At 41.4% G+C, this 14,118-nt stretch overlaps 1 protein-coding gene across 4 annotated transcripts in view; it reads left to right on the top strand.

Moving 5' to 3' along the window:
* Positions 1-14,118, top strand: part of pak5 (p21 protein (Cdc42/Rac)-activated kinase 5) — an 83,229-nt gene that overhangs the window by 54,650 nt on the left and 14,461 nt on the right. For all 4 annotated transcript variants that reach the window (XM_037750390.1, XM_037750388.1, XM_037750389.1 and 1 more), the window contains one exon: positions 11,454-12,293. In XM_037750390.1, the coding sequence (XP_037606318.1) occupies positions 11,454-12,293 (840 nt within the window). The remainder of the gene's footprint in view (positions 1-11,453; positions 12,294-14,118) is intronic.

Raw genomic sequence — 14,118 nt, forward strand, 5'->3', positions numbered from 1 at the left:
CTGCCAGTGCTTAGAGGGATGGAAAAAAAGAATGGTGTCCAGGCTTTACTGCGCTAATATGCTTAAGGTCGGGGATTTGGTCTGATTGTATGTTTGTATTTCATTATGCTTCCGCCACTAATCCATTTTGCTGGAAATCATCCCTCATTCCATGCGTTGAACCCTGTGTGACTCATGGATCCTGGAGCTTGTAGCTGAGGCTCTACCCAGCTGAGGTCAAAGGTGACTGGGTCACACTGGTTTGAGCTGCCGGCTCGGGAGCTGTGGGGGTCGGAGGCATCTCGCCAAGAGGAGGAAAACATAGTCTCAAATACTCAGCAGCTCGTGTAAGGGGCTCCACAGACTGCCTTCAGCAGCATGATACGCATAAACACGCATAGACACGATACATTAATCCTACTGAGCACCACCAGAGGCTTCCTCTAGTTCTGTGTGGGCAAAAATGTACACAAATGCACGTGACAAAAAGGGAAATCCCTAACCCTATAGAAATATACTACTGAGATTTAAGCAGTTATTTAAGTAGTTCACAACCTTTTTTGCTTTTGAGCCCTTGAAATAATGCAATGTCTACTCGTGACCCCTCATTACGGAAGCCCTGAGCAAACATGATTCAAACATTCAACGGTTTTCTTGTTTTAAAACAAAAAGTTGTTTTCTTTTATTACTCATAATATTTGGGTCAGCTGACGGTAAATGCATTCAATCGGCCCAGATTGAGCTGACAGCATGGACGTATACATCCATGGCTTACAGTGATGGACTTGGTGAAGTTAGCGGAAGGATACGCATCTGATTATGTCTGGTTTTCAAAATAAGGGTACATACAAAATACATATATGTAAATAAGATTAAATGGATTATATTCACAAGCAGTATAAAACATGTGACCTATGTCCCTTATGTATTAAAAAGAAAATACCACTAAATTGTGAGGGAAATGTTTTATTCTTTGATTTTTGGTTGCTGAAAAACAATTAAATGATGTTTCCTGACAATGACTGATACATTTGAGTTGAAGACATATCTGACGACATACAGACACAAAATCCTTCCGCTAACTTCACCAAGTCCATCACTGTCAGCCATGGATGTATAGACCTCCATCACTGTCAGTTCACGCTGGGCTGTTGGAATGCATTTACCATTGGCTGCAATAAAAGTAATAAAAGAAAACAACCGGCTTCCGTACCTCACATCTATGAGTTCTATGAGCAGGTCAGTTACAGACAGATTTTCTGTTTTCAGACTGTTTCATTTGAATAGTTTTTAGTGGCATGAAGAGGTCAAACTAATAGTATTTCAAAAGAAAAAAAGATGAGATTAAAGAAAATTAACTTAATTTTTAAGCAGAATTTAGTTTTTTTTCTTTTGTTTCCTACCCTGATAATTATCTCATAACATCTTTTCTTATGTTCATCTTGTGACCATGGCCTGTATGTATAAAGCTGCTCAGAGTCATTTTAAATGTGTCAAAATGATGTAATTTTTTTGTTATTGTCACAATTAAGAATAGGTGCCATGCATGTATGCGAACAAGCATTCAGCTTCCAAATTATTTAAGAGGTCAATTAAGTCAGTTTTTGGAGTGACTAGAAAAGGTCATTAAATTATGTATTTAGCAATTATTAATTATGCAATTATTATTTAATTTTTATTATTTATTATTAGTTAAATAAATACAAGAATTTTGATGAGTTTTAAAGTCGATGAATAACAAAACATAGAAACTACAGATTAAACAGGTTCTGAATAGGTAAACTTGCTGTTAAACCTTTTACGCTAACGTTTAATGTTTAGGTTGACCCTTATGTTCTCTCTTTTGCAAAACAGAAACTATTAAAAATGTATTTTGTATTACATTCAAATATTTTATAAACCCTTCATAGATGAATATCACTTAAAATGGTTCATACAGCCTTCTTTTGGGATAGTCTTAGTTAGAACAAGGTGTGCATAAAGCTGTGATGATGGATGTGATATGTCAGCGACTGAATGGAAGCCTGCTATTGGCTGTGCTGGAAGGTGGGCATTTTGGGTACCCATAATTGTAGTCCTTATTTTATTCAATTTAGTTTTAGCTTCTTTATATAAAGCTTCTCAGTCACTTTATACTAAGGTTTTTTTTTTATACACACCAGCTGTGTTGTTGCCGTCCCCCAGGTATAGAATCATTGCATCACTTAACAGTAACAGTAAACTCTCTTGATCTCCCTTTATATTCCTTGTTTTCAATGTTTTGTTAGAGGCAAAGGCTTCTATACTTCCTTTCCCCTTATACAAAACACAGAAGCATTTGCTGTAAGACAGAATCATTTTCAATTCAACTTTCATTACTATGTATCATACTGTATGATGGTATTCACCTATTCAATGAGCAGCCTCTCCTCCTCCTCCGTGTTGAGATGATAGTTATTAACTAACAGGCAGCAGGATGGCCTGAGGAAACAGGTCAGCTCACAGCCTATTAATCATGGAAATGCTCCAAAATCCGCTCCTTGAATAATCCTGTTCATGTTTGCTGAGACCTCATCTGTAGTTTCACTAATAACATGTCAAGAAATCAGTGAAACTGCTCCGTGAAATCCTCCACTAAGTAATACAGGTGGGTCAACCTGTCAGCTTGCGTACTGATCTGAGGTCACATTCGGCTGGGTTTTGAGGTCAGGATTAGTCGTTCTAATTAATAACTGAGATGGGAGATATGTGCCCCCGGGGGAATCTTATTACCAGAAGCCTCGCTGTACTTTGTCCCTTAATCAGTGAAATTAACATCCACATCATTTTAATTCACGGTTATTTAATTCACAATGAATGTGTGGTGGTTCAGATATGAACTACTGAGTCAGTCCAGTAGAGAGCAGCAGAGCACTTCATGCTTCTCCCACGTTATACATACAAAACATTGCTGTCAAGGGAAAAGCTGACTGACTGCTCATTTTGACATTGCTTGACACTAAAACATTTTGTTATTACTTTAGATACAATTACATTTATGCCTGGCTTTATGATGATCTTTTCTTACAAGGCGTGACTACAGTTCTGATCAAATAATATTGACATTCTAGAGATTAGTATGAGAATACTGAGCTCACCTCAGGAACTGTGTCTTGACTTCAGTCCCTCTCCCATTAAATCAATTAACACTTAATATTTAAAGGACAAGGTTGGTAATATTCAATATTGTTTTTTACTGTCAACAAATCCCATGTTAAGACCAAACAATACATTGGTACTATTAAGTATTATCTGTGTAGCCAAAGCCTGATATAATCTCATTAGCTTATTGGCTAATTTAATAATAAACTAACAAGTTTATTAGATCATTCCTCTGTGCCATAGAGATCCATTGTTGTCCAAAAACACATTATTGAGCTACACCTTTGCACTGACCAACATTCATTATCATAAACGTGGGCACTGTAGTTTATTTTTGAGTCAGTCATACACCGTTCTGCTGCCGTAAATACTAGCGCACCAAATGTGTATTAATCCACAGCTGAAAATAGTCCCAAACAAATGAATCATTTGCTCATGTTTGAGTAATGATTGCTAAAAACTACAGTGTCCAGCTGTTTTAGGAAAATAATGAGCCCTTTAAAAAAAAAAAAAAATAGAACTATACATTTCTGAGCCATATTTAAAGATCTATCTTCAGTAGGAACTAATGGACTTGGAGAAGTACAGGCAGGGCAGAGTCAGAAAATATTGAAACTAACGCATCGTTGGTTTTGGTCTTTTTGACTGATTTATTGACAATAGGAAAAATATAGAATAAAACCAGCATTATCATTTAATGTTTATTTCTTGTTTCCCACCACTATGTTACTTGGTATGTGGTTAGAGTCTCCGCTGAGGTATTTTATGTGTGTTTGTGCAGAAACATTCTTGAAAACTCAAGAATAACAAACATTTCCACCGTGGTTGTTTTATACAGAACCATCTCCTTCTAAAACCTGATTAGGGCTGCCTCCAAAATCACCACGGTAACCCATGCCAACTTCATGTGACCAAAACGACAATTTGTGAGAATCAAAGTCTGAATTATTTTTTAAAATATATTACACCTAGCAAAGTGAAATCTTATACATACTCTTAAATCGAAGCGTTATTGATAATGACGAGTTTACAGAGCTCTCCGTCAACGTCTGTTATGAACGCCGTCATCACTACCGCATTGCATTGTGGGATATTTATGCCTCTGTAGTGTTCAGCATTGCCTACTGTAATATTTCACTGGAAATAGTATGCAATTCACGTACTATTGGTCTCATACCAAGGTTTCGGACATACTAAAAAATCTCAGATACTGTTTTTGGTACTAAATAGCATGTTAGTATGGAATTTTGAACGCAACCTAGATTTAGGATCACCTTGCTGTTATTTACATATTAACAAACAATTTAATTAAAATTGTTGTATATAATATCATAATTAGAAGTATGAGTAATATGTTGAAAAAAGTAATAATAACTTTATTTATATAGCACCTATCAAAACAAGGTTACAAAGTGCTTTACAATAAAAGCATGATAAAAATAATTAATAAAATAATAATAAATAAAATAAAATCAGAAGTGCACCATCAGTCAAGAAAAAGCCATAATATAAAAGTGAGTCTTAAAAAGAGATTTAAAGGAATATACTGAGTTTGCCTGTCTGAGATGAATGAATATATAAATTAATTTGATCAATTGCTTTACTTAAAAATAATATTTTGAATATATTCTGCTATTCAGTGATGACATTAGGCTTCCTCTTTTTAGTATTGTACACTTACCCTGAAATATTTTATTAAATAAACAATAGTAGTGGACAGTGGAGCATTTCATCTTAAGCAGTTTGTTGCTTTTACCACTAATATCCACCAGAGAGAGCTAGAGGATAAGAACACTTTAATTCTGCTGCTCACCTGAATCATGTGAGATTATCTATTTAAATGCGTGCTGTGAATTCGTGCATTGTTCTTAAAGATATGAGCCCCTTGTCTTGTACAGTATCACCTACATCAAAGTAGAGGCTGATACACCTCGCTGTTTTTATCACTCTGTGAATGATGGATGTTTACAAACAATATCTTCCCTCTTTGTTTATGCATCAGCTGTGGTAGCTGCTTATTAATCAGCACTGCAGGTCATGTTCGGCCCTCAGCCAGACACTCAAAGGAGAGTCGTGAGTAGTCTCTTTGTCTGCCGTCTCAAGGGCTCGCTGATATTATCTTCCTCAGACGGCCGTGAATACGCTACTGTTCACAAATTGGTCACTGATGCAAAGGGATACTGCACTTCAGGAGCAGCGGTGGGCTTTTTGATATAGAATGAGGGAGATAGAGAGAGAGAGAGAGAGAGAGAGAGAGAGAAAGAGAGAGAGAGAACGGTGCGATGTGGACAGAGGAAGAGAAGTATTTCTGTTGTAAGACATGCACAATAGTGTATTACAGCATGTCAGCAAACAGACAAAAAACATAATTTCTATGTGGTCGTGTTCTGGCAGGAGTTGAGAGTGGGTGTGTGGCGTAGGCGATGTTCTGCAGTGTGTGTGTGTGTGTGTGTGAGAGAGAGAGATAGAGAGAGAGAGAGAGAGAGAGAGAGAGAGAGAGAGAGAGAGAGTGGGGGTGTGGTAGGTGATGAGCTTTCATGTGTGACTAAAGACTCACGACTGGGAGGAGTTACACATCTGCCTCTGTTGTCGCGCATGTGTGTATTTCTCTAAATCTGCCAGGCTGTGTACTGTATATATCTCTTTGTGTTTGTGTGTGTGTGTGTGTGTGGATACATAAAGGTAGTTCCCATCCTATGTTTAGTCAGGCTGTTCTCATACACCGTTCGTAGCTATACCTACAAACAAGTAATGCACTGTAATCTGTATATACCCCACAAAATCAATTTGTATGTAATCCGAGTAATCGCGGAGCAGGAAGTATGAAGAGTGAGTCTCTGCGTAGTTGTCGAGGGAGGAGGTAGGGGCGGGTGGCTAGGTCAAAAAACATCGGACTTTCGCCCAGGAGACCGTTGCAAAGGAACGTATAATTGACTTTCACTTCTTAGCAATACAAGTTCTTTGCATAAACCTAATCAAGTAGTTTTATTTTGAATAGGCTGGAGCGGAAATTGACACGTGCATCACGTCTTTCTGGACATCTGTAGGAAAACGTGCGAAAAATGAGGAATAACTTTTTCGTAAGAAATCACAAGAACTGTTGTATGAGACCATCCATGTACAGGTTAGCAAATTCAGTGAAGGAAAAGGTAGAAAATATTCAGATACCAATCCATAACTGGACTGAAATAGACAACGTTTCAACAAGGGCTGAAACAATTGGCTGATTAATCAATTAGTGGATCAGCAGAAAGACATTTACACCCACTTCACGCCGTGATTGGTCAGCTGTGCAGAGGAGAGACTGTCTGAAAATGTGTTATCTCCCGTATTTAAACAATGGCGCATCTCCTTCCTTTATGACAGCAAGCTTTTTTTTCACTTTGCCTTCCAGTGTGGTCGTTCGGATCACCTACAGACAACACAAACTAGTTCTGAAAGAGGATATACAAACTTTTTCACCCCATACTGGAGGGTTTCAGTTAAAACAGTTAAAAGGGTGGAGAAGTTGTTTGATTTGTGTCAGATTCCCGACCAAAATCAAATGAAACAGCAGTGCAGAGGAGCGATGCAGCAGAGTCGCAGAGTCGCCGCTCCTCCTCCTCCCCCTCCTCTTCCTCCGGCCCCTCAGCGGTCCCGGGACCCTGCTGGCCAGTGAAGCGCAGCCTCCAAACCAGGGTTCTAGCTAGGAGTCACAGGAAGGGCAAGCTCATTAATTATCTCTCCCTCTCTTCCTCCCTCCATCCTCCCATCACACCCTCCCTTCATTACCAGCAAGGTTAATCCCCCCTTATCTCCCAATGAGCCTCATTTTTCATGGCTCCCTTTCTACGACACTTCCTCCCTCCCCTCCCTCGTCACCCTTTCTCCATCCCTTTCTATCTGTGGTTCCTCTTTCTCTTCCTTCTCAGCTGCTTTTCAGAGTTTCTTCTTCTGCTTCTCTATTGCTAGTTTTGCATCATCCCACTTAGATTGTTTTTTGTCACTCCTCCCACACATACTTTGTATTTCATCTGCTCTTCTCCCACCCATTTCCCTCTTTCCTCCTCTCCTCTCCTCTCCTCTCCTCTCCTCTCCTCAGCTTCTCCTCTCCTCTCCTCTCCTCTCCTCTCCTCTCCTCCCCCCCTCTCCTCAGCATCTCCTCTCCTCTCCTCTCCTCTCCTCTCCTGTCCTCTCCTCTCCTCTCCTCCCCTCCGTCTCCTCTCCTCTCCTCTCCCCACTGTGCTTACCTTGAACAGGCCGTAGTGAGTGGAGAGAGTAGATCTATTACAGCTTATCACTAAAGGACAGGCCAACGCCGCACGCCGGTGAAATATGGCTGCTGTCACAGCCGCCGCCGAACACGACCCGTGCACAGAGCTCGCAGAGCTGTAAGGACAGGGGGGAAGAGGGGAGAGGAGAAGGGGGGAAGGAGAGGGGGTGTACGGGAGCCAGTATCAGCCCCCTAATTCAAATTAATGGAAAGATTTTCAGTCTTGATGCCGACCGTTTGACAGTGATTTGGCACACAATTAACCTTGTCTCCCTCTCCCCTCTGCACTCTCATCACCTCCTCGCTTTCCTCCGCCGTGTGTTTTCTCCGACTCTCTCTATCCGCTGTACCTGTCACGCTCCCTGACACAGTCTTATTGATTATGAACCAAATGGAGATGACGATGTTTTATTAGATAACTGACACTCCCTACTGTTGTACGCCAATTGAATTAGCTCTCGACATCCGCGCAGCGTAACACGATGTGACTCTTCCTCATTTTAGGTTTCACACAAAGCACGCCATTCACAAATTCGTAGCACAGTTCAGAGGAAGTGTGAGGATAATTTTCATGACAATACCAGCAGCAGTGATCATTTGTAGCAGTTTTATTTGCATCGGTTAACAACATTGAGCTTTATTTATAAGGAAAATGCAGCTTAACATGAAGAGCAGAGTGTACGACCAAGCCTGCTCTATGCACCGCAAAACATCTGTCCAAGGCGTGATAGATTTCCACTCACCGACCTGTTTAAAAGACCATCCGTCCTGCAGCCTCCGCCTCTCAGCTAGTCTTTACTCGCTGCTTTTATAGGCCATTTCACCTTGGGTTCCAGGTCACGGCACCAAACAGCCTATAGCTCTCAAACAGAGGAGAACAACTGGAGTGTTAAAGCGGGAGAGGGGGGGAGGTGGACCAAGTAACAAAATAGAAGGAAGAGATGATGTGTGAAAGAAACAGCCTTAGTAATGAGTAAAGTCAGAAATAACCCCCCAAAAAAGTTGTGTCAGATTGGTTTAGGTTCAAGAACCTAAACCAAGTCCAGTTGCTGCTGATTTAACCCGTCCTCGGTCAGATACGCTAAAACAGGAAGAGAAAGGTGAGTTACTATAGCAACCCCCATGAATTGCTATCGTGAGCTTGTTCTGTAGGACTTATTGTATGGCTAGTTTTCCGTATTCTTTTCACAGAGTGATAAGTCACGTTCATGTTGTATTGTGGGAACCGTAATTACAAGGAGCCGAGTTATAGGCGCTACCGTATATACTGCTTGTATCTGTTTCACTCATAGACTGTATATAAAGACGGATGACGTGTCTCCACTTCCTCCCACTGTACAGAAGTGAAGCCAAAATATTCTGGATAGAGGAACTGCCATCTTGAGATTTTGACATCATTTGGAGCCAGAGACTGCGCAGTAGTGATCGGGGGCCTGGAGCCACGGTATCGAGGTCACCCGAACCAACTGAGAGCCGAGCACAGCCACAGCTAGCTAGCGAGAGAGAATCACAGCTGTCAATCATGACGTCACACCCCCTTTTTATAGCATCAAATAACTCATTAAAATCAAACTTGGAAACATCTTTGGGAAAAAACTATTTGACGTGTACTTTGACTTTTTATTTTATGTCCCATCCGCTAACATGGAGGGGACGGGATTTATGACCTATACTGCAGCCAGCCACCAGGGATCCAGATGTTTTGGCTTCACTTTTGGGGAGCTGTCATGTCGTCCATCTTTATATACAGTCTATGGTTTCACTTGGTAACAAACTACTAGTGTGACTACAAGGTTAGCACTATAGGGCTAACCACCTTGGAATAATCCACCCAGTATTTGTTGAGATGTTTCAGTCTTGGCTAAAAAGGTGGACAAACAGACAAACATTGCCGTCCCCAGAGCCACGCAACTAGCTTGGCTGAAAATGTGAAACAATGTGGAACCAATCAGCAGCAAGGGAGATTGATTTAACTGAAGAGCTCTCAGTCAACAGCTCTGTCAGACGTTCTTGTATGGGCGAAAGGGGAAAGAGAGTGTCCTTAACACTAAGCAATAATACTACTTTTAATAACTGTGGTAGCCCATTGAGCCACAGTCTCAGAGATAGATGAGATGAGAGGAAGGGAGTGTGTTTGCAGTGACAGTTTGCAGGTAGCTAAGTGAAGGCGTCTAGATGCATCCTTGTGTCAGCACAATGTTGCTGAGAGTCAATGATTATCCCCGCTTTTCTGAGTCTCTGCCTCAGCACATGTGACATGGACAAAGTACAGCGGAGACGTGTATGACAGTTATGTGACAGACAGCGAGGCGTGAGAGCTGTCAAAGGGTGTCAAAGAACTTGCTGACGTGACATTTGTTGGGTATAAGAGTGAGGTTCAGCAAACACCTTCAGAGGTGGGAAACACTAACAAGAATACATGCGAGTAATACAGCGGGTATATTGTAAACCGAAATTAATAATATGAGAGTTTTATCTCTAAAGCGTAATAGAAAATACTCATATGAATTGTGGTTATTTTAAGTCATCACATACCATATACCTTCTGTATCCAAAGTGCCTCACATTATGATGAGTGTGTGCGGTACATTTCTAGCAGTGGGAATTAAAAAGCTGTCCCTGTGGAACAGGCATGCTGGGTTACAGCTAGCTCATTTAGCTACTTGAATTCAGTTCAGTTTTATTGTACTCCATGGTAGTTGCAGCTTTGACAAACCCATTAATTTTATGATATTCTGGGGAATATATATATATATATATATATATATAGTTTTAGTTTTGAGGGATTTCTGCAGGCTTGTGAAAGCCATACGAGTTAGCATTGACAGGTGGGCGGGTAATTTGTGTGGATAGGGAGCTGAAAACTGACTGAGACCATAAAAACATCAAGGTGCAAATACACTAAATGCCTAAAGTATGATGGGCACTTTCATGACCAAGAATGTTAATCCTGAATGGAAAGTAGTGATGTAAAAGCAACACAAGGATTTCTAAAAAACAACCGAGATTGTGCAAAATATAACAAATCACAAGATAGATTTGATACTAGAGGTACTTTAAAGGCTCCGAAACACAGTCAGATATACAAAAATACAATTTTGCAGTTTTTTTTTCATCATCACAAAAAGCTCTCGGATAGATTATGTAAGAAATTCAAACAATAATCCCCACAGCTCAGCCTCCTCTCAGCACTCAGCAGTCACGCAACATGTTTCCATTGTTCTAATGCAGCGTTTCCTGCAATGTCCAAATAGAGAGACAGGTACATACAAGCTGTGTGTGTCTCTCATGATGTTCACTGTCTGGAGGTGGTGATCCTCACAGTCTACACCACAAAAACAGTATACGCGCACGCACATCATGCGTGAGTTTAGTTCAGAGAGTCCCGCTGTAGCACCAGTTCCCCATGACTCACGACACATCCGTGTAAAGGGCTTAACACAAGGTAGGAGGGGATAAGCAGCACCCCTGATGTTTAAGCTGCCTTTGCTTTGAAGCAGATGTGAGCATGTGTGTTCGGTCTCTCTCTCCTCCTCACTCTCTTTTTCGTTTGTGTGTGCGAGCGCATGCTGGTGTGTTCATGCACCTCACGAGTGCTAAACCACGCGTCACGACTATTAATGTATCCCGATCAGCCCACTGAAAAATTAAGCTAATCTGTTGCGAGGGAAATGGGGCAGGAATTAGCTCCTCCAATCCGACACCGGTTTTCCTTTTAGCATCTGAGGTACCCCGCCATTTATCTCCATGCATTTTCTAGCTGCATCCCAACTCACAACAACTAGTGGTTGTGTAGACTGATGCCTGCCGTTCTTTCAGATGACAAATACCGGTGTTCATTTATTTGCAAGTGATGATTAATTTCATACTTGTCACGAAGCCCTGATACACATGAATTGAAATTCCAGCCTGAAAATTGTTTTTTAGTTGACTGAAGTTGATTAAATGGGAATTTCAATTCATCTCATTCAGTTTTCAGCCAGGAATGATTTAACTGAAATTGAATGTACTGCAACCCAAAGTATCAGGGCTACCTCCATCAGACTCTCAGGCAGCAGACTCTCTTGTATGTTAAGTGTAAATGTGTTTGCTCTTCTCGTAGACCATTGTTCGAGGGAACCGGCCACCCAAAGATGCTTCCATCAACGGCCTGCTGGAGGATTTTGACAACATCTCAGTAACGCGCTCCAACTCCCTGCGTAAAGAGAGCCCGCCAGGCCCCCACCAGGCTGGGAGCAGCTCCAAACCTTCCGGGAGTGGTCACCCCAACGCCCCAGAGGAGAATGGATTCAACCATTACTATTCCCGCTACTCCTGTGACCTAGACACCTCCAGCAGGGACTTCTCTCTTGATCCCAACAAGCCAAGCTTCTCTATAGATGGAGACTGGGCAGTTGGGAGGCACTATCGATTCACTAAGCAGAATGGTCACTCGTACCCCATACGCAGCCCCTTCTACCCGGACGCCATGCCCCAAAAATCAGACTATGGCAAGCTTCCCCCGGACTACCACACCTACTTGGAGAGCAAAGGTCGCTCAGCCGATGAGGTGGCCTCCACGGTGGGGAGTGGTGTGGGCTCCAGCGGCTACTACCGGGCGTCTGTGGGTGGCTCGTCCAGCCAGGACTACCGGGACACTTCAGTAGGCACGCCTTCTCGTGCCTCGCTACACAGCGAGCAGATCAACTACCCGGACAGTGAGTGGAGCTACGGCGGCCTGCGGGACGAATACGAAAAGCGACCCAAGAGCTCCTATGTGACGCAGACTAGCCCCACGCCGGCTATAAGGCAGCGGTCTCGGTCAGGCTCTGGGCTGCAGGAGCCGAATGTCCCCTATGCGGCCAGCGGGGCTTTCAAGAACCCTCCACAGGCCCACCCATACAGCTCCTACACCTACCCTCGCCTCTCGGAGAGTCTCGGTAACTCACAGACCCTAACCAAGGTAACTACACCATCACAAAGACTAAGCATTCTAGTAATTTCTTATATATGAAAATTAGGGGGGTGTCAATCGATTAGAATATTTATAATTTGATTAATCGCGTGATTGTCCATAGTTAATAGCGATTAATCGCAAATTAATCGCACATTTTTTATGCTCAAAATGTACCTTAAAGGGAGATTTGTCAAATATTTAATACTCTTATCAACATGGGAGTGGACAAATATACTTGCTTTATGTAAATGTATGTATATATTTATTATTGGAAATCAATTAACACAAAACAATGACAAATATTGTCCAGAAACCCTCACAGGTACTGCATTTAGCATAAAAAAGTATGCTCAAATCATAACATGGCAAACTGCAGCCCAACAGACAACAACAGCTGTCAGTGTGTCAGTGTGCTGACTTGACTATGACTTGCCCGAAACTGCATGTGATTATCATAAAGTGGACATGTCTGTGAAGGGGAGACTCGTGGGTACCCATAGAACCCATTTTCATTCACATATCTTGAGGTCAGAGGTCAACGGACCCCTGTGAAAATGACTATAACAGTTTTTCCTCGCCAAAATTTAGCGTAAGTGAGATGTAGAGCGTTATTTAGCCTCCTTCGCGACAAGCCAGTATGACATGGATGGTACCAATGGATTCTTTAGGTTTTCTAGTTTCATATGATGCCAGTATCTGCACTCTAGCTTTAAAACTGAGCCCGCTGAGCTCGCTATTGCAAGTTGCGTTGATGCATTAAAGAAATTAGTGGCGTTAAAACAAATTTTCGTTAACGCGTTATTATCGCATTAACTTTGACAGCTCTAATGAAAATAGTTGTGACAGAAACTTTGACAGTGTTTACTTTCAACTGCTGAGCATATTGTATAAGCAACCAAATGGCTACAGTGGCTGTCCAGGAAGCATGTTTCAACACAGCACTCCACACATCCCTGACAAGCCTGTAGAAACATTTCAGAGAAAATTACACAGATGTGTCCCCACATTTAGTCCCACCTCCCATCCACCTGCAGTTCCTTTCAAATATTCAGGTTTTTTTTTCTTTCTCTGTATCTCTCTCTCTCTCTCTCCCTATGTTTCTAGTTCTCTCTCATTCTCACTCTATACATTTTTTCTGGCCTTCCTGCCAGATAGATGGTGTCAGCTGTTAATCTACTCTTCCCCAAAGGAGGCAGTCGCCGCCACATACAGAATTACCCCTCTTCTAGTCACTGTCTCTGCACACAGATCAATTAATGCTCATGCTGACCATCGACCAGAAGGCTCTGAATCACAGAAAGAGTTACAGAGACTAGACAAAGAGAGGCACAAAGGGATGTAGAGAACAAAAGAAAGAAGTGAAAGGCAGCGACATAGCAGGAAAATGAGAATACCAGAACAAGAGAAAGTAAAAGTAGACAAAAACTGTGTAATAATCTGCCACGTTTTGATAGTAATTGTGTGTTTTTACTATGATAAAAAGATACGAAACTTAAAAGTATTAAAACAAAGAAAGAGTGCAGACAATAAATAGAACATTATACAAAAATATGGACACAAATGTACACTTTTAGTAGTAATTTGCAAGAGAATATGGATTTAGCTATCTTAAACCTCTGGGACACAATGTTCCTAAGGTGTCATGAGAAGCTTAAATTGGAGTAACGTGTCTTGCTCTTCAGATATCTGCAGATTTCTGTTTATTTTTTTTACATTTTCATCAAATAAAGGCAAACATTTAAGGTTAAAAGAGGATATATTATGATGATAATTACAACCACAACAGATATCAGGCAAACTTCAGGTCAGATCAAATTTGTTAGAAAAGGTT

Source organism: Sebastes umbrosus, chromosome 18 (assembly GCF_015220745.1).
Source record: "Sebastes umbrosus isolate fSebUmb1 chromosome 18, fSebUmb1.pri, whole genome shotgun sequence".
Taxonomy (NCBI): domain Eukaryota; kingdom Metazoa; phylum Chordata; class Actinopteri; order Perciformes; family Sebastidae; genus Sebastes; species Sebastes umbrosus.